Source organism: Cetorhinus maximus, chromosome 13 (assembly GCF_964194155.1).
Source record: "Cetorhinus maximus chromosome 13, sCetMax3.hap1.1, whole genome shotgun sequence".
NCBI classification, from domain to species: domain Eukaryota; kingdom Metazoa; phylum Chordata; class Chondrichthyes; order Lamniformes; family Cetorhinidae; genus Cetorhinus; species Cetorhinus maximus.
Genome location: NC_135891.1, coordinates 115,166,449 through 115,188,290, shown reverse-complemented (window position 1 = coordinate 115,188,290; position 21,842 = coordinate 115,166,449). Strand labels below are relative to the sequence as shown.

Below are 21,842 nucleotides of genomic sequence, written 5' to 3'. Positions count from 1 at the left end.
TGTCTGCTCTTCCCTCCCCGCACAAGTTGATTTGGCCTGAGTGTCCCGTCATTTTTTGTCTTTGCCTCCGACACTAGTGACCCTTTATTCATTACCTCCAACACTTCAATGTTTTCCTGTATGGGGAAGGTTGGCTTTCTTTGGTGGTGGAGGGAAGACAGGGGTAATACCCACAAGGATATATTAATAAACGGAGGAGAGAATATAAATGTCATACCACATGGTGACAGCTGAACGCCTTCATCACGGATGCCTCGTTCAAGAACTCTATGCGCTCCCGCAGACTGGCCGACTCATTCACAGTTTTCACTGCCACACGAGTTTCTGGACATCCCTTCACAACATCCTTTGCAATCCCTTCATAGACCATACCAAAGGAACCTTGCCCCAGCTCTCTCAGAAGCTCTATCTTATCACGTGAAACCTCCCACTCATCTGGAACATAGACTGGGAGAAATAACATCACAAACATTTAGTGGCATTACACTGAACGAACATTCACAATAACCACAGCTCGAGAGAATGCTGGAAATCTCTATCTTATCTAGGTCTTTGAAGATATGAAAAGCTGGAATGAGAATCAACCTGACTGAAGCTAAGCTTCGCTCGGAAATAAGTTCTTAATACTTAAGTCATTGATTTATGGAGGGGAGAGCTACTTAATGCTGCACTGAACCAAAAACATCAGCTTGCATTATATTAATGCCTTTTATGATAGTAAAACATTCTAAGGCTCTCGACTGGAGCGTTACTGAACAATATTTGACACGAAGCCACGTCAGGAGATATTGGAACCAACATGTTATTATGGAGACAGGTCTTAAGAAACGTTTCAAAGGAGGAAAAAGAGGCAGAGGGGTTTAGGGAAGGAATTTCAGAGATTAAGTTTTAGGGAGCTGAAGGCACAGCCGCCAAATGTAAGTGATGAAAGTGCACAAGAGGTCAGGATTGGAAGAGCACAGAGACCTTGTTCTGTTGTAGAGCTGGAGGTGGTTACCGAGAATCAAGAAGGGAATTAGACCAATTACTGAGTCGGTCAGAAACAGGGATGCGCACTTAGAATCAGATCCTGGATGATAGCATGAACTGGATGGGAAGAGTGACCTTCCTACTTCCTTCTAGCTGTCAACTTTTATCCTTATAACTTATAACCTTTCAACCAACAAGCTAAACTTATGTAGCACTTTCAAAATACAAAAAGAATTACAAAGATGATTCACAATGAGTGGAGGCTGGGGAAATTGGACTAAAGTGGAGCAAACACTAGTTCATGCAAATTACCAAAGCTACTTTAAATAAGTTTTTGAAAGTAAGGACGAAATGTGGCAAGACAAATGGGGTTTGAGCAGAGAACTTCAGATTGCAAGGGTGCAATAGTCAGATGCTCTGTCCTCTGTGGAAGGGAGGAGGATGGGTCTCAAATGAGTGCAAGATGCATGCTGGAGGAGGCTGCTGGGAGAGAACAGACTGAAACCATGCAGGGATGAGAAGATGAGGGCTTTGAAAGTGTGGCGCCGGAGTTGGGGGAATTGGTACAGGTTAGCAAGCAAAAGGTGAGCTGGACTTGGTGCAGCACAAGACTTGGGTCGACTACATTTGGATGAGTTGGGAATTTGTGCCGAATAGAAGATGGTGGAAAGGACAGCGCTGCCACAAGTGTATCGTTAAAGGCATCAGAGAGAAAGAGAGAGAGAGATTTCTGAGAGTTCAGGAACTTACCATCGCTGGCACTGATGTACTCTGGATTTGAGGAAGTGTAAAAAATTCCAGTGGGTCCTTCAGTTCGTCTGAAAGCAAGAAAATAAAATATCTGCAGTAATCACTTAAAGTAACAGAATTTCCTAATGAGCAAAACACATTTACATTTAATGACTGTTAATTGATTATTCAATTTTCTCATAACTATTTCTTTTGATTCACTTTATTACTTCAGCTATTTAGTTTAAAAAAAAGTTCCATTTCCAAAAAAAAATAGCCCCCAAAATAATCGAGAGAAAAGCAAGTTCTAGCATTAATCTTCTTTTAAAAACAGGGCCCAATGAATAGTATTCAGAAACACAGGACCATATAGATCGGGTCACAGGCCTGAAACATTAACTAGGTTTCTCTCTCCACAGGTGCTGCCAGAGCTTCTGAGTATTTCAAACATTTTCTTGCTGAAGTTCAACAGCCTATTCTACCCCCCCCTGTACTCTCTCCCTCTCTGCCTTGTACTCCTCAATCAGTTTTCATTTGGCCAAAAGAAAAACTGACCATCTCTGTCCCGAGTTTTATCAACGCTGTCCAGCTCCCACTATCTTCCTGGCTAGCCTGTTCTACACATTCGCCACACTCTGTGTGAAGCAGTCAGTCGCTTACTGGAGGAACATCAGAGCAGGAAATTGGCAAAAAAAAAAAATGCATCATGTGTATCCCAGCAGTGTCTTTTACGCCACTTATGGTAAAAGTTCATTATGCCATTCTGGTGATAAAGTCGCACCAGGTCATAATAACCTGCATGAAGATGCAACTTGCAAGCTGGATCTTATACAAAATAGAATCCTTAGTGCACAGAAGACGGACATTCGGCCCGTCATGTCTGTGCCAGCTCTGCGCAACAGCAGTTCACCTCGTGCCATTCCCCTGCCTTTTCTACACAGCTCTGCAAATTCTTCCTCTTCAGGAATTGTCCAATTCTCTTTTGAAAGCCACGATTAAATCTGCCTCTACAACACTCTCAGGCAGTGCATTCCAGATCCTAGCCCACTCATTACATACAAAATTTTCCTCATGTCGCCATTGCTTCTTTCGCAAATCACCTTAAAACATATATTACAAAGGTTCTGAAGGATAAAATGATCAGCAGCAACCAAGCATATTTTTGGCAGGTCAGATGTTACTATTAAAAAAAATCTAAAACCTTTATCACTAAAATCTAAAATTAAATTTTAAAAAGTGCATTAATACATTTTTGGCAAGTGATGAATTGTTGCTGCCAATCTCATAAAAACTCTAGCCTGACACTGTCAATCTGACGTTGGAGTACACCCGGAACATTATTCTCTTGAGTCCTATCAGTTTGGTATCACATTTTCTGCATTCACTGCGGTAGTTTTTGTCAAAGTTCATCTCGAGCAGCTCCATAACAGAGAACTCCATGCTCTACGGGCTGTTCCCAGCAACGCACACCACATAAACATCGACTGCTGCTGGAAGGCCATCAACTCAGTGGAAGGCTTTCTTTCAGCTGCCCGCAACCCATTGGTCTTCTGGTGCAAAGAGTTGCTGACGACAGAGTTTTGCTGACTGGCACATTCCAAGGTCCAGGTCTACCATGCTGAGGGAGGCACTAAAGCTTGGGGCAGCCACCACAAAGACACAATGGGCACAGGGGCAAAGTCTAAGGCTCTCCCCAGCATAATAGACCGAGGGGGTGGAACCCTGCAAAACCCCTCGAGCTGCATTTTTGACTTGTTATGAATGTTGTACTTGTAATTTTTTCCCCCCATTCTTTCACGGGACATGGGTGTCACTGGCAAGGCCAGCATTTGTTGGCCATCCTAATTGCCTTTGAACCAAATGGCTTGTGAGGCCGTTGCAGAAGGCAGTTAAGAGTCAACCACGTTGCTGTGGGTCTGCAGTAACATGTAGGCCAGACCAGGTAAGGGCAGCAGGTTTCCTTCCCCAAAGGACATTAGTGAACTAGATGGGTTTTTTACAACAATCGATGATGGTTGTCACGGTCACCATTACTGAAACTAGCTTTATATGTAGTGAGGAACATAGTTTTGAAAGAAAGTGATTTGGTTCACACTTTTATGTAATCTCAACTTTGAATGGTCTTGTAATGTACTTTTATCTGGGGGAGAAAAATTCTTCTTTCACTCCTCTGGAGCAAAGCCCATATTCAAGTTGATGCTGTGCAACAGCGCACTGGTGCTCCAAAGCACCTTGCTAAGTTAGGGGTCCCCTGCTGGACTGGCACATTTCAGAAACCAGTGTCTGTCTTTGTAAGGACCCAGTCATACACCAGAACATTTAGTTAGCTGGGAGACCAGAGGCAAAGGAAAGAGGAGGGAGGACCATAAAAAAAAAGTCAAGATATCACTGGGAAAACCCTATTCTGAATGGTCCTTACCTCTTCTTCACTACCAGGAAGACAACTGGAACCAGGATGATGATCAGAGCAACGAAGATTACTGGCCCAATTATCTTGTAGAAGTCACTGTCTTGGTCTGTATTCAAGCGCAAGAAGGAAAAAAAGATGATTAGTCTAAAGAGGTCACAACTTGATTTGGTAAAACATACTGTGTAATGTTGCAGGGCAAGAGGAGGGTCGGCAATTTTTCTGCAGGTTCAATTGTTTTAGAAATGAGTTGCATTCACTGAATTAAGGGAGCCAGATTGAGAAGCGTGAACACAGGAAGGTGGTGCAGTGCACCAAACATATGTCTAATTCAGGATAGACGCTTTTCTATAGAAAACAGAAGACTGAAGGGTGACCTGATAGAGGTCTTTAAGATAATGAAAGGGTTTGAGGGAGTGTATATACATATTGTGGGGGGAGACCGAAACTAGGGGCCATAAATATACACTCGTCATTAGTAAATTCAATAAAGGATTCAGGAGAAATTCCTTTATGCAGGGGTAACTAGAAATTGGAAATTCCCTACCACAGGGAGTGGTTGAGGCAAATAGCATAGATCCGTTTAATGGGAAGCTAGATGGACACAAGCAGGAGAAAGGAATAGGAGGATATGCTGATAGGGTGAGATGAAGACAGGAGGAAGGAGGATTGTGTGGAGCATTAACGCCAGCATAGGTCAGTTGGTTTAATTCTTCAATTATGGTTTCCTGTTGCTGGATATTGAGCCAATCAAGTGGCCAACTTGTGGTAGTTAGAGAAACTCTTTCGAGTTATCAACAGTCACAGATTGCAACTCTTTCGAGTACAATCACAGTTCTTGGTTTTCCGGGAGTGGGACATGAACCCACAACCTTCTGATTCAAAGGCGAGGGTGCTATGAACTGAGCCACAGCTGACACCTCCAAGTTAGAGAAAGTGCACACCATAAGTGCACAAATAAATGATGTCTCAAAATATCTTTAAAATGGTGTGTCCGGCGCATCCAGACTTCGCATTTTGCTACAGATGGAAAACTACCTTAATATATTAGACACTTCCAAGCTACCACCTGAAACTGACATTCCAGTCTGCAAAACTTCCTGATCAAACAATTAAACTCTGATTGATAAGTAAACTGAGGCTGCCATCAATTAGATACAGTGGCTTTAAAGTGACACAGGCTGACTACAGCAGAGCAAAGCGTTATATATTACACAGTACGTCTGTCTTATCCCATGTTTTTAAAGCAGCACAGCCCTTCAATCTCCACAGGGTAAGGAGCACACATTCCACGCTCGGTATGAAATAGCCGTGAGTGCAGCAACAGCTTCGGACAATTAGCCAGGATCTATCAGCTCTGTCCCCTCTGCAGGTGGATAGCTGACATTAAATTTCCCCTCTTCTAATGCATGGCCAAGATGTTGCCAAACATGCACAGGGCACATGTTAAAAGCATTTCAATCAATTGACTCTGCATATTCTAGTGAGATCAGGTAAATTTGAACCCATCGGAAACTACTTTACCAGTTACTTCACTATATCCGAGCACATCTCTTAGCAAATTTTCTCCACTTTTAGATGTGACGGAAAAGATGATGTCTTCTGGTTCACAATGATCACCGCCACAGGGCATCGATTATCAAGGCACTCTTGATAAGGCAGCTTCTGGTCAGGTCAATAGGTAAATATAGTTCACAGAACGAGACAGATTGCTGCACAAACCAGCAGACCAGTCAATCCTAAACCCATCAATCAGGCAGTTCAACCTCGTGCACCATCTTCTCTACCCTCTAAACAAGGACACACCAAAAAACCATCTAGCAGGGAACACGTGCCAAATCCCGAGAAAAAAAAATCTAGGGAAATTCCTCCTGATGCGACGAGCTAATCAATAAGAGACCATGGCTACCCGTAATGCGTCACTTATTAGAAGATCCCTTTGTGTGTCTCCGATGTTGATAACTAAACACAATGTACAACATTGAATCAGCTGTTCCATGATTCCAATCTGCCAGTACAGAGCATGATAGCCATTTATACATGAATAAAGAACAAGTTTAGGATCAAGGGGGTTGCTGCCCCGGGGATTTCACTGGGAACCCTCAAGGGTTATTCGGAAGATTTGGATCCCATTACCACACCACTGAAAATTGGAGATCCAGTCAGGATTAAGAACGGATCCACTTGGCTTTCCTAAGAAAACTTACTGGCGTTCGAATCTTGAATGCAGAAGGAGATCGGCTCCGTCCACGAGCCATTTCCAGCCAGTGAGGTGGCTCGAACTTTCACAGTATAGTTCCCAGGATGGTGCACTTTCAGTTTGCAACCTTGTTCGTTAAGGTATCTTTTGCGAGACACACACTGTTGCATCTCCTGCACCAAAGACCGAAACAAATCATATCAAGTGTCAGTTCTCACAAATATTGGAAGAGAGTGCTTTTACATTAGGCTCAATTAAAGCAGGTTCAGTAACCAGTAACAACACATCATCTGCATTTAATGGCAAAGTACAAGTATAGAGCAGCACCAACTGGTTCAGACAGCAGGAAGTCTCTGTAACCATAATCTGTACATTATAAAATCATACACATTAACCCATTTCCTATTCAATTTCCTACTGTCATAATTTTTGGGCAGACTTTAATATCAACATTTGGCTTCAAAACTGGCTACGTAAGGGCTGAAAATGGAAAACCTGTATATAAACAGTTGTCTGTAACATGCGGCTGTGGGCTCTGATCAGTGAGCGGTGAGGTGGAGTTAAGTTTCTAAAGTGTCTCCCAACTCCATTTGGTATCGTTCTAGGAAAATAAACTGACCATGTGGACATTTCTTTAAATTTTCTCATGTGATGTGGACACCATTGCAGGATTTAATGCCCATCCCTCTTTGCCTTTGAGAAGGTGGTGGTAAGCTGCCTTCTCAAAATGTTGCAGACCTTGTGGTGTAGGTACACTCCAGTATGGTTAGGGAGAGAATTTCAGAATTTTGAGCCTACAACAGTGAATGAACAGCGACATATTTTCAAGTCAAGGTGGTTCATGACTTAGAGGGGAGCTTGCAGGTCGTGTGTTCCCATGTGTCTGCTGCCCTTGTACTTCTAGCCGGTAGAGGTTGCGGGTTTGGGAGGTGCTGTTGAAGGAGCCTTGTTGCAGTTGCTACTGCGCTTCCTGTAGCTGGTACACACTGCTGCCACTGTTCAAGAAGGGAATGAATGTTTAAGGTGGTGTGTGGGTGCCAATCAAACGGCTGCTTTGTTCTGGATGATGCTGAGCTGCTTGAGTGTTGTTGGCCACAGAGAAGTATTCCATCACGCTCTTAGCTTGTGTATAAGGTGGTCAGACTTTAGGCAGAAAGATGGTGAGTTACTCGCTGCAGAATTCCCAACTTCTGACTTGCACTTGTAGCTACTGTATTTACGTGGCTAGTCCAATTAATTTACCTGTCTTTACACAATAACTTTGTTCAAAATGTTTCTCACTCACCTCAGAATCCACAAGGCGTTTGTAATGCACTTCATACAACACAATGAGACCATTCGGATTCTTCGGCTCCTCCCATTTGATGTGAACCACTTTGTCAATTACCTCATGTGTGACTGGGCCCACAATGTCATCAGCCTTTGCTATCAAACAAAAAAAAAAATCTTAATTGAACTGAACAACCCCAATAATGCATGACACAGTACAAACCATGTTTCACCTAGTAAATCAGGTGACACTTACAATCTCAAGTGTCTCGAGATGCAGATTCAGATTTTTACTACTGGGTGACCTAGATGAGTAATCAAGCTGCACAGTCCTGGGCACCACGAGTGGCAAAGATGACTAAATAATTTGAGCAGTAGTGTACATCTTGAGCTTTAAAAGTTTATGGAATATAGGAAAGAAGACAGACAGACTTGCATTTATATAGCACTTTCCACAACCACTAGAAGTCCGAAAGCATTTACTGCCAATGAAGCACTTATTTGAAGTGCAGTCACTGTTGTAATATAGGAAACGTGGCAGCCAATTTACACGCGGCAAGCTCACACAAACAGCAATGCGATAATGACCAGATAATCTGATTGTATGATGTTGATTGAGGGGTGACTATTCAACAGGACACCATGGATAATCCACCCCCCACAACTCTTCTTCAGAATAGTCTCATTGGATCTTTTGCATTCACTTGAACGGATGGACGGAGCCTCGGTTTAATGGCTCATCTGAAAGTCGGCACCTCTGACAGTGCAGCACTCCCTCAGCACTGCACTGGAGTATCAGCCTGGATTTTTGAGCTCAAGTCCTGGAGTGGGACTTGAACCCAGGAGTAAAGACAGACTGAGGGAGATGATAAACCGTACATCTGTGTGGTTCTAAAAAAGATTGAAGAGCAGGAGTGAGTGTGATTGTTATGGCTAAACATTTCAGTAAGTTTGGTACACATTCATAATTATTTGGGGAATCTATTTGCACACAGCACATCATGCCTCTCAGACAGCAGACTGCACTGTTCACAAAGTTCTACTCTGTAACAAGTACTCGGAACATGTACAAAGGTGGTTCCAGGAGGCCGATCCGTGAGGAGACCTGTTCAACACTTCTGGACAACTGCACAACTGGGAGCAGAACTCTGTGTGGATAACGTAGCTATGAACTCACAAGCCAATGCACCTCAGCTAATGTGAGTTGCATTTTATCACCACCCTACACAAAGAACAAACTTTCCTTGGATTTACACTTCAAAAATTTGTCAGCACCAATTAAACATGAGGAACAGAACCATAGCGATTTAGGGGGCTTCAACATTTGGAACCTGGTTCAAACACTGCCAGAGCAGATGATTTGCAAGTTTTCTCACTCTACTAGCTGCCAGGTGGTTCAATACTCTTGCCTTGGAGTTAGAAGGCTGTGGGTTCAAATCCCACTCTGGAGACTTGGCCATGTAATTTAGGCCAACACTCCCAGTGCAGTACCAAGGGAGTGCTGCATTGCTGGAAGTGCCCAAGATTCCATGGCACCATTAGAAGAGAAGTACAGGAGCTACCCTGGTGATCTGGCCAAACTCAACCAACACCACTAAACACAGATTATTTTGGTCATCTGTCCCATTGCTGTTTATGGAACCTCATGCGCAAACTGGCTCCTGCATTTGTCGACATTTCAAAGGTATTTCATTGGCTGCGAAAGTATGAGTGGCTCTCTATAAATATAAGCTCATTCATTCTGTCCACAGACAGCAAAACTAGCTTGTGTGTGATGACCCAATTACTAGTGGGTTGAATTAAATAAAACTTAAATCAGCATTAATTAAATAAAAATGCCGCTAAGACATTCAATTAAATTCATCACTTTCTAACATTCTGTGTTGTTAACGTTCTGGACATGCCTAAGGGTCAGCCCAGGGTGTGCAAAAGTAATTCTGTAAATAGGAACTGCCCCAAATAGATGTGTCATCACTAACCTGTCTGATAATTACAGTGCTGTTTGATTGATTCACCCACCACAAATCTTTGGCAGTCCTAAATTTTGTGTTGGACAGACACATCTTATCCACAATTCTTAATTTCTGGCATAATTTTGGTCAGGGTTTGCTGCCAACATTACGCATTCTAAATTGTCATTTCAACATTCCTTATTCACTTCTGCTATGTCAACAGTCACGATGTACTTGTAGTTTCTCCTCACTAGGTGGTTCTGTGTTGTGAGTCCCTGAATCTCTCTTTTTCGCCCCCAACTTGATCGTCATCTTGGACATCTATAATTAAAAACTTGCATGCCACAGGCTGCTGGGAACTCCTTTTACTTGCAACTGAATAGAAATTACAGGAAATTAAACATTACTTTCTCCCTTACCTTCAGGCATGGTTCTTGCACTGACATAGGCTGCAACACTGCATCCTCCAGTTTCTACATCATGGTTGCACGCATGGATTTCAATTCGGTACCCCGAGAAATGGCGCAAGTTGGAGATCACTAGAGACTCCTTCATCCACACCTTCTCCAATAATTTTGGATACTCCTCTTCCGGCGATTTTGTTGCAGACGCGTTACTCATGGAGGCAGGCGTGGTCACATCCAGAATGCTACTATTCGTAAAGATTACTAGTTCCCTACGTTTCCGCGAAGGTCTAAAACCAATGGCAACAAGGAGGCAGTTTTAAAACATTGCTTTAATGCTAAAAGTGAGCATTGTGACAGCTGTGGAGAGGAGGGGCAACGTGATTTCCGGAGTAGTTTTAAAAATTCATTCTTGGAATGTGGGTGTCGCTGGAAAGGCTGGAATTTTTGTCCATCTGGCATTTACTGTCCGTCACTAGTTTCCCTGGAGTATGATGCAACTGAGTGGCCGGCTAGGCCACTTCGAAGGACAGTTAAGATTCAACCACATTGATGAGAGGCTTGAGTCACATAAAGGCCAGGTTGGATAAGGATGGGTTCCTTCTTGGAGAACACTAATTAACCGATTGGGTTCTTTGCGACAGCCTCAAGGTCGCTTTTGCAGATAGGAACTTCTCAAAATGTCATGGTGGAATTTGAACGCCCGTTTCTCTGGATTACTATCCAGTCATGTTACCGCTATACTATCACGCCCAGGAAAAGGTAGGAAAGCATACAATTTATTTTTGGGAGCTAAGAGGACAGTTGTGGCGATTTCTGCCTCAACATCTGTGGCATCCATAGTATTCCAAGCAGTAGGCACTGGGCAACATAAAGAATGGGAACTCCTGCCTCCAATGGCACCCAGTGCCCAAATATTTTAGAGTCTGGTGAGCAGAAGCTTCCAAGGTATGACCTAATCTCCTACAGGCCCACCAAGGGACAGCAGTACACTGCACACACAAGACCGGGAGCACGGGAATCTTGGGTTGCACCTTCACTCTCTTGCCATCTTAACCCACAAAGTTTTTTAAAAAAAAAAACACACAGGATTAAACTATTTTGGCTTGAATGAATTCATCACAGACCAACGAGCCACTCCAGTTCATTCTCAGTGCAGTTAACTTGCCCCTTTTAGGATGCCAGGCAGCGCCATTACTGCAGCTGTGCCAAGTGAATGAGGGGCTTCCAGCAAGTGAGAACACAACAGCAAGGGTGCAAGTGCATGAGTGGTAAAAGCGGCACATTAAAGCCTTTATACCCTGCAACAACTTAACCTGGCAAGAGCAGTAATTATCAGGTAATCCAATGGGATAAACTAGACACACAAATCAAGGAACTCGGAATCAAAAGCACAGTTGTCTGGACATTTAAAATTTTTAAGGTCAGTTTTATACTTCCATGTTAAAGTGCTATAGGGTATAGATAAAACCAGGTCATGGCAATGCATTACGAAGTTGCTTTCACTGATGCAGTGCATCCTTTAAAAAGGAACTATCTGGATATCTAGACTTTACTGAAAATTTGAACTGAAAAGGCAGGTACATGTGTTACTGTCTCACAGGTTACTGGCATTTTGCATTAATCAATGTGGCACATAGCCTTTATTTAACAGATAGATGGAGGCTCCGCCAAAGGCTCAATGGCCAAGTGCATTGCGTGGCATGGAACTGGGCAGCAGATTCCAGGAGGTGTGCCGTTCAGTTATTCAGATTCGCGGATCTCATCTGAGGCAAGTTTCAATACTTTGGATACATTCAGTGACCTGGCTTTGGAGAGGTTGGTGGGGGGGGGGAGAAATGAATCTGCCAGGTTTGCTTCCAATTGCTAACCAGCAACCTTTACTGAAATGTGCACAAGTATGTCCATCAGGCAAGGAAAGATCGAGGTCGCTGTGGTCAATTAGCCCCCTTCATTATGGCAGGGATGGAGATTCCACTATAATTGACATTTATCTCTAAAATGCACACATGGCAAATTGCAGCCCTGACAGCAACACTTAGCAAATCAACTAACATCAATTAAGCAAGTCATAGTGAGAACTGTTCCCTTGTGCAACACCTTCACTTAGCATTGCTGATCTAAACACCAGTGGTCCCTGGAGTACAATGTGGGACCTCAAAAGCCTAATCTGGATGTGTTTATTCTGTATGGGATTCCATGCAGAGGATCATTTGCAACAGCTGTCTTCACTGATCAAGGTTACTGAAGGTGTCACAAGTACGTTACTGGTCAACATCAAAAGCAATCAGAGTTGATGAGAAGCATTTTTTTTAAAAAGAAGACAAGAGTGGCAACAAGAGTGAATAAAACTTTCCAGCTTTCTGGATTCAACATTGAGTTCAACAATTTAACATCATAATCTCTGCTCCCATTTTCTTTCGTGTTTATTTATTGCGATTCCCCTCCCTTGTTTCTCCCTTAGTTCCTTTACTCTGCGGCAGCTATCCCACCATTCACACCTCTTCTAGACACATACTTTGTTTCTTTACTTGTCCCATTATCACTCCCTTCGGCTTTGCACCATGAAATCTTTTTGTCATTTAAAATCTCCTGCAACCCACCCTACCCCAGACCTTCCCTTCTGTTATTCTTCCCACCCTCCCCCTTTCACTTGGTCAAAGATCATTCATTACATTTCTAACTTTTCCCAGTTCTGACAAAAGGCCACAGACCTGAAACATTAACTCTGCTTCTCTCTCCACACATGCTGCCCGACCTACTGAGTATTTCCAGCATTTTCTGTTTTTTTTTTATTTCAGATTTCCAGCATCCACAGGATTTTGCTTTTGTAATAAAAATTTGGGTTTAGCTTTTATTCAATGGTTCAAGTAGCAACCTCCCACAGTAAAGACCAGAAGTTCTTCGTTTTCATTACTGGTCTGTACTGAGTTTGCTGAATCCAGTTTCAGTATTAGACAGGAGCACTGCCTCAGCACTCCACAGCAAAGGGGAAAATGTCAGGAAGAAAACAAAATAAGCCAGGATTCTGATCACTATTCAGAAGCTTTGACTAGAAAGCTCATAAGTGGACAAGGCATGAGGACATGATCCAACTTTGCTGTGCTGCCCCCTCCATGACTGAACAGCTGTTGAAACTCACTTGAGCAATGTTCTGGAATACTGCTTGCGTCTTGCACTTAACTATAGCAACAGCAGTCATCACATAATTTAATTATAAAAACAATAAGCTTGTAGTTTCGGTGACAGCACCCCACACAGGCTTACACGTTTTTGATTCTTATTAATGCTCAAGACCATGCTTTCAAATAGCGTCTTATCACAACCCCTGCATGCCCAATATCATTTACAACCCATGAATCATTTTTGAAATAGTCATTGTTATGCAGGCAGATGTGATAGCCAATTTACAAGTAGGAAGTTCCTACAAACACCAAATGAACAAACGGCCAGTTCATCTGTTCTTGCCGTTGGTCGAGGGCAATGACGTAATCCAAGACATCAGGAGAACTTTCTGGTCTTCTCTGGATAGGGGCTTTGAATCTTTGACATCCAGCTCAACAAGCAGATGGGGCCTAGTTTTAATGTCTCATCTGAAAGGCTGCACCTCCAACAATGTAGTACTCCTCTAGTACCGTGCTAGAAAGTGAGCCCAGGTTACAAGCTGTCAAGGAGCTAGAATGGGAATCAATCCCATGGCCCCCTGGCTCAGAGCGTTTCACCACAGCATTTTACAGCCAATTAAGTACTTTTTGAAAGGTAGTCACTGTTATAATATAGGGAATCACTCTTTGTATGCCTGCTGGCATAATCAACTCCGTGCCAGTATGCACACCTGTACACAAAATCTTAGTTTCCATGGTCGCATTTTGCGTCAATGTTTTTGCTAATATAAATTCCAGTGTCTTCATTTATACTAGAAACTACCTATGTAAACTTGTCACACCCTCCCAGAAAACTGCAGCAATCCATTTGGTGTGGGTGCACCCACAGTGCTGTTAGGGAGGGAGTTCCAGGATTTTGACCCAGCGACGGTAAAGGAACGGTGACATCAATAGCAATCAGAGTTGATGAGAAGCATTTTTTTTAAAAAAAAAAGAAAGACAAGAGTAGCAACAAGAGGGAATAAAAATTTCCAGCTTTCTGGATTCAACATTGAGTTCAACATTTTAACATCATAACCTCTGCCCCCATTTTCTTTCATGTTTATTTGCTGCGATTCCCCTCCCTTGTTTCTCCCTTAGTTCCTTTACTTTGCGGCAGCTATCCCGCCATTCACACCTCTTCTAGACACATACTTTGTTTCCTTACTTGTCCCATTATCACTCTCTTTGGCTTTGCACCATGAAATCTTTTTGTCATTTAAAATCTCCTGCAACCCACCCTATCACAGACCTTCCCTTCTGTTCTTCTTCCCACCCTCCCCCTTTCACTTGGTCAAAAATCATTACATTTCTAACTTTTCCCAGTTCCGGCAAAAGGCCACAGACCTGAAACATTAACTCTGCTTCTCTCTCCACAAATGCTGCCCGACCTACTGATTATTTCCAAGTCAGGATGGTGTGTGGCTTGGAGGGGAACTTGCGGGTGGTGGTGTTCCAATGCATCTGCTACCCTTGTCCTTCTAGGTGGTAGAGGTCGCGGGTTTGGAAGTTGCTGTTGAAGGCGGCTTAGTGAGTTGCTTCAGTGCATCTTGTAGATGATACGCACTGCTGACACTGCTGTTTCAAGCTTCTTGAGTGTTGTTGGAGCTACACTCATCCACGCAAGTGAAGAGTGTAGTATAAGGGTCTGGCACTTAAAGGGAACAGAGTACAGTGCCGCCCACACAGTGATGTAAGAGAGCACATGATCAGCACCTAATGGAATTCAACCCGGAAAAGTGTGAGGTAAAGCATTTGGGGAGGGCAAACAAAGCAAGGGAATACTCAATAAATGGGAAATTATTGAGAGGGGTTGAGGAAGTGAGACACCTTGGAGTGCATGTCCACAGGTCCCTGAAGGTGGCAGGACAGGTGGACAAAGGAGGTCAAGAAAGCATATGGAATGCTTTCCTTTATTGGGCGAGGTATTGAATACAAAATCAGTGACATAATGATGGAACTGTATAAAATGTTGGTGAGTCCACAGCTGGAATTTTGTGTACAGTTCTAGGCACTACATTACAGGAAGAACATAATTGCTCTGGAGATAGTGAAGAGGAGATTTACAGGAATGTTGCCAGAGCTTGAAAATTGCAGCTATGAGGAGAGATTGGATAGGCTTAGGTTGCTTTCCTTAGAACAGAAGAGACTAAGGGGCGACCTAATTGAGGTGTCCAAAAGTATGAAAGGCCTATATAGGGTAGACAGGAAAGACTTGTTTCCCCTAGCTGAGGGGTCAATTACCAGGGGGCATAGATTTAAGGTGATTAGTAGAAAGATTGGAGGGGACATGAGGAGAAGCATTTTCACCCAGAGGGTGGTGGGCATCTGCAATTCACTGCCTAAGTTGATGTTTGAGGCTGAAATGCTCAATTCATTTAACAGGTACCTGGATCTGCATCTGAAGTGCTGTAACCTGCAAGGCTACGGACCAAGTCCTGGAAAGTAGGATTAAAATGAGCGGCTAGTTTCTTTTTTCCCTTTTGGCTGGCGCTGGCATGATGGGCTGAATGGCCTCTTTCTGCACCATAATTTTTCTATGGTTCTATGATGGTGTTGTAATACCTCTTAGGCCCTCAATTTGCTGCAAAACTTTTTCAATGCATTCTATTTTCCAAACAAGCTATACTACTTCACTGTAAATAAATCATATTTAAAAAGTCAAAGTATTGTCTTTAAAAAGGGCAGAATATGGCTAAAATGGCAACGGAATTATTTCTGTGCATCATGGTCCAATTATTGCTCATTGTCTAACCATGTTTCACCTGAGGTCTAACATTTAGGTTTGACTTTCAAACGTACAATGCCATGGGAGATCAATTAGTTTTATCTGTCACTGCTATAACATTCCTTTTTTAAAAATTCATTCATGCAATGTGGGTGTCACTGGCTGGGCCATCATCTATTGACCATCCCTACTTGCCCTTGAGAAGCCGGTGGTGAATTGCCTTCTTGAACCACTGTAGCCCATGTGGTGTAGGTACACCCACAGTGCTGTTAGGGAGGGAGTTCCAGGATTTTGACCCAGCAAGAGTGAAGGGATGGCGATATATTTCCAAGTCAGGATGGCGAGTGGCTTGGGGGACCGGGGGCGGGGGGGAGCTTCCATGTGATGATGTTCCCATGTGTCTCCTGCCCTTGTCCTTCTAGATGGTAGTGGTTGTGGGTTTGTAAGGTGCTGCCTAAGAGGCCTTGGTGAATTCCTGCAGTGCATCTTGTCGATGGTACACACTGCTGCTACTGTGCATCGGTGGTGGAGGGAGTGAATGTTTGTAGATGTCAGTGACCTACTTTTGAAAAGCCAGCTTCCCTTCACTAAGTTGGGTTTATCTCCCACCATCTTCGCCTCCAAGCTCACGTCTTTGACTAGGAAGTGCTCCATCTTTTGTTTTGACCCTTCCTGCTGCTGATGGACTCCTCGGTCTGTCATTTTGTCTTTTGATGAAGCATCCGGCCCACACCTTAGCCTGCTTCGGTCTTTCAGGTGGTGAGAAACGTTCCCTCTAAGGTGCGTCTGTGCACAGGTGCGCAGCCCCTGGGAAGATACCCACAGGCCACTCAAGTTATGCTGTGGCCATACAAAAAAATTTAAAGGTGCCATGCCTTAAAATAAACATGAAAAAAATAGAGGGGACATCCGCGGTGGGTAGCTTGCTTTTTTAATCTTCAGTTAACTTTCACTGCTCTCCATGGCAAATGAGTGACTATAAAAATCAAACCAAGCAGAATCTAGCCATAGTTTGAACTGAATCAAGATTTGCTTCCTCTGTACACCACTGACCCTTGTTTACTTGTCTTCGCATTCACGCCTAGTCTAGCCTAAAATGAGGAACAGAATCCGGTCAGTATTTTTAGCTGTCGGGTCTCCAGTTTAGCTTTTGGAGGGCATTTCGCCACATTTCAGATATCGTACTTTAAAAAGTATATTAAAACAATTAACCGCTGTCATTTCAGTCCGTTTTCTTCTGACCTCAAGCCAGGAACTTACAAGCACCTTCCAATCTGTAAATTTCCCTCACTAAGAACTCTAAGAACTTCCACGAACCTCAGGCCTTGAAAGTCAAACCTAAATGTAGAACTCAGGTGAAACATGGTTAGACAACGAGGAATAATTGAACCATGATGCACAGAAATAATTCAGTTGCCATTTTAGCCATATTTTGCCCTTTTTAAAGGCAATACTTTGACTTTTTTTAATATAATTTATTTACAGTGAAATAGTATTAGTTTATTTGGAAAGTAGAATGCATTGAAGAAGTATTTTGCAAACTGAGGGCCTAAGAGAGGCAAACCTGAAGTACAACAACAGGAATTAAGACTATGCCTTAAAGGGCCAAGCCACCTTAAACACGGCTCTACCTGAGCAGCAGAACTACACATTTTGCCATTACATGGTGTAACATTCCTGACATTATAAAAGAGTGCACTAGCGACTTACCATGAAACCCACGAGATTGATGTTGAACCAGGTACCTGCAGTCAATGGCAACTCAAAATGGTCAAAGGCAAACTGAGAGCAGTTAACCCATACAAAATCCCCTCTTCAAGGGAAAAAGAGTGCTTAAATTTATATAGTGCCTGATCATCTGAGCGGTGACCGTTGTCAGCAGTGTGCACATCTACAAGATTCACCGCAGCACTCACATAGGTTGCTTCAACAACACATCCAAACTCGCAATCTCTACCACCTAGAAGGACAAGGGCAGCAGGCACATGGGAACACCACCAGCTGCAAGTTTCCCTCCAAATTAAACACCATCTTGACTTGGAACCATATCGCCGTTTCTTCACTGTCACTGGGTCAAAATCCTGGAACTCCCATCCTAACGGCACTGTGGATGTACCTACACCACATGGACTGCAGTGGTTCAAGAAGGTGACACACCATCGCCTTCTCAAGGGCAATTAGGAATGGGCAATAAATGCTGGCCTAGTCAGCGATGGCCACATCCCATGAACGAACAAAGAAAAAAGGATAGGCTGGAAGGCGGTGAGCAACAAGCCTAATATCGCATAAAACCTCTCCTTAAAGCCTAACCAAAAGTTTTAAATCACAGATAAGTACAAGGTGCCAATAATTGTCCAAGTCTAGCACTCCGCTCCGTCTTAAAAAACATAATTAGAAAAAATGCCATCAAAATGTGGGGGTGGGAATAAATTTACAAGGGAAATCCAGCATCCATCACTCTAAAATAGTTTCCCATTTACTACTCTTCTCTCGGCGTTTCTATTTGTTTCAACAGGCCGAAAGATTTTACAGCCAAATATGGAACAAAGAAGTTTAGAAACAATGTGCACATTCAAGTTGGTGGGCTTACTCAAGAGCACTTAGAAATCCAGATCCAGATCCAGATCCAGTTTCAGCACCTGGATTTTGGGGAGGGGGCGCAGAGGTGGCTCCAGTTTCCAGTCGTTGACCTGTGAGTCCTGTCAGAAAGCGCGCACTGGAGGATTATTGTGCAAGGATGTACTCCAGTTCCAAATCATCCTCCCAATGGGGTGAACAGCTTGCTGACATGCACAGGCTCCCTGCACTCAGAGATGAGGAGCTGACAGCACTGTACCCCCAGAAAGAGGAATCAACTTCAAGCTTGGGGCAGGGCACAGGCCTGGGAGAGAGAGAGAGAGAGAGAGAGAGAGGGTGGGGGTTGATAAAGGGATGTCCAGCTGAAACACCAACCTATCTTTTAAGAAGCTGCTGCATATTTGCCACTAATGAATAGTGGGAGCTCTGACATACAGTTAACCGGAGCCTAAAATTTCTTTAAAAATGCGGTTAGTTGTGTAAATATCCATGGCCAAGAAAAACAGTTCTCTGGTTATATTTATGTCGAACATTGATTATTCACAGAATGAAAAGCAAAAGCGGAATTAAGAGTTTCTCAAACAAAGGGCTGTTCGAACGATTTTAATTTGATCTTTTATTTCTTTTGATTTCCCACCCCCCCCGTCATTCTTTTAAAAATTATTAACAATTATAAACATGGCCACCTGCACACCACCCAGCGTGATTTCAAAAGCACAGAACTCAGACACTCCCTTACCTACTGTCCTTAGTACCACTCTCTTGAGGTGTAGGTCTGCAAAAGTAAAACATCCACTTTAAACGAGCTTTGTTTTAAAAACCTGTGTGTTGAGGGTTGATTCCTGGATGACTGAAGTTTTGTTGCATTCAATTTATTTTGTAAAAATTGTATGTAATTCAGGGCAGGTGTAAGGGAAATTAACTTCAAGTACTCGCGTTAGTATCAGTGATTTGTTTATCACTCCTGCGTCCTCAGGAATTAGCATTTTCACTGCCTCCAGGACTTCTTGTGCACAAAATTGCACTTCCCCTTGCCTGCAGCGACACACATGTAGATGTTTCGTAGGACGTCAAACCCTATCAAATCAAACTTGTCCTAACTATCACATATCCAGGTTGGATGAATTGTGACACAGCATAAAAGGATATCCTTTCAAGGAGCAGGTTGAAGGAGTAAACCCAAAGAATTCCTAGCTACCATCTCATAAGGTGAATCTCTGAGTTATCAGGCAGTCAGTTTAAAATTGCAACAAACAGGTGTGGTCATTTGTATATCTCATCATGTTCAAAATTCCCGAACAAACTAGCATTTTATAAAACATATATATTTTTAGCCCACCCACGGAGACTGATGTGCCCGCCAGCACAAGTAGGCAGGAGACCTGTCCACAGACATCCCCAGTGCCTGTACAGCTGAACTTTCTCCCCACATTCAGCCAAGGTTTATGGAAGGGGTTAATTAAACTGTCATGCAGTCTCTTTTTATTGCACTAATATTAACTTTTAGTTAAGTGAGATTCTGTTGAGAGGAATGAAAGTGTAAGACAGGCTTGCTTTGGTTTGGATGGATGTGCGTTTTAATATACAATGCAATATTTCAATCTAAACAGTGGACTTAATTATAAAAAGAAATACCAGGCAGAGACATATTTTAGCTGATGATGGATTCCAGAACCAGTGACTAACATTCAACTGTTGGACAGAATTATATTGTGGGTTATTAACTCCTCTGGGAACACAGCTATGTGATTATATATAATATCGCTTGTAGGGGGCCTCTGCTTATTAGTCTCCACATGGCTGTTGTGCAGGTGACTGTCTGACGTTCAGGTTTGACTGTATCTAGTTGACCCTAGATATGCTAGAAGGGACCAAGATTTCTGGGCCTCTACATTCCGTCCACACTTTGGGAGGATTGCACATGGACTCCGACGCATAGCTTAGCTGAAACTCGGAAATCATAGCAAGGTGCAAATTTGTGCCTGAGCACTCTACAGGTGGTGCAGTGAAGCTCTCACTCACCCATCAGGGCAGTGCCCGCTCACCCAAATCTCCATGGATCAGTGGAAATTTTCAAGGCTGAGATGGGCTTTAGGTACCAGCATCAAGGGATGGTGGACGATAGGAAACGGAGCTGAGGTACAGTTCAGTGTGATCTAACACTATGGTGGAATAGGAACTGAATGGCTCACTCCTGTTCCTAAGCTTCCCATGCTCTGCCTCTAGGTTTATGATGTTTCACTGTACTGTTCCATTCAGAAAATTCCACTTCAAATAGGACAGTCTCTCTGCTTTTACTACCTGACCCCTTCCCCCAGCCAACAGCTCACACTCTGCTCAATGGGTCAAACCATCACAACCCGTCTAGACAGAGGAAGAATTGCAGAAGACAAAAAAAAAATTCAAAATATTTAATTGCATGCCACAAAACTCAGAGATTCATTTCCACTGCAATCTCCTGAACTTTCCGCACAAATATTAAGATTTTGTCAATAGTTCACCAACTAATCCTTAAGGCTTTGAATTCTGGTGTCACTGAAATCCGTTTACACATACAGGCATATCTCGATGCCAAAGCATTACTTCAATGGGCAGTGACTGTTACATAGATAAATATGTAATAAAACAGCATTGGGGACATCTGTCTTTATGTATTAATGACACATTTTGGAAAGATGCTGTCAGTTTCCCGTTTTACAGAAATGTGCTACTAACAATGTGGACAGCAGCCACCGTAAATTTATTTTAACATTGATTTGTGTGTGTCATGTCTGTTTATTGTTTTACACTGTCCTATACCAGCCCACGTTAGACCAATCCCATCTGTCTTGTTTGCTCCCAGTCGGTCTATTCTTTCATTCTCTCTCTCCACTTTGGTTTTGGGTCAATCTGAACTTTGGGTGGTCCAAACCATGCTGAATGCTTATCTCTGCTGAATGGGGAATGCGAGTAAATGGGTGGCATAGAGTCTGGCTGTTAAGCAATCTGTCTGACTGTTAAGTAATCCGTCTGGCCATTGTAAAGTGGTTAAAAAAGAGCGTGTGTGTATATGTAACAGTAACCATCTTGCATTTGAATTAACACACATAATTGAGAAAAGCACTGTGAATCCAAACTTTACTTATTCTTCTGCTAACTTTCTCCTGCTGTAACTGGACTGCTAACATAACCCCAGTTCAAAGGTTAAAATGCTTTTAAAAGTCTGAGACACAACAAACAGGAACTTCTTTTAAAATAGCTGGCAAAAGTGCACAATGGCTTGTCGAAACTCAAGAATCGCTGCAGTATCGGTTTACTGACACAAGAGGGAACACTAACACGAGAAACAAGCCAGTTCAGATTAATGTGCAGAGCAGCAGCATTGCGACAGTGACATCCTGAGTATACCTCGGGATACTGAGGATCGGCAAAAATAAATAAAATGAAAAAGTGTAGCAATAAATAAAATGACTGTGGTCTGCCCA

General features: G+C 43.0%; 1 protein-coding gene across 3 annotated transcripts in view; it reads right to left on the bottom strand.

The window, feature by feature from the left end:
- LOC144688981 (insulin receptor-like) overlaps positions 1 to 21,842 on the bottom strand; it is a 221,145-nt gene that overhangs the window by 13,039 nt on the left and 186,264 nt on the right. For 2 of the 3 annotated variants that reach the window (XM_078556060.1, XM_078556062.1), the window contains 7 exons: positions 19,118 to 19,153; positions 9,946 to 10,220; positions 7,591 to 7,730; positions 6,313 to 6,478; positions 4,118 to 4,214; positions 1,720 to 1,787; positions 218 to 447 (listed from right to left, as the gene is read on the bottom strand). In XM_078556060.1, the coding sequence (XP_078412186.1) occupies positions 218 to 447; positions 1,720 to 1,787; positions 4,118 to 4,214; positions 6,313 to 6,478; positions 7,591 to 7,730; positions 9,946 to 10,220; positions 19,118 to 19,153 (1,012 nt within the window). The remainder of the gene's footprint in view (positions 1 to 217; positions 448 to 1,719; positions 1,788 to 4,117; positions 4,215 to 6,312; positions 6,479 to 7,590; positions 7,731 to 9,945; positions 10,221 to 19,117; positions 19,154 to 21,842) is intronic. The other variant, XM_078556061.1, reaches the window with a different exon arrangement.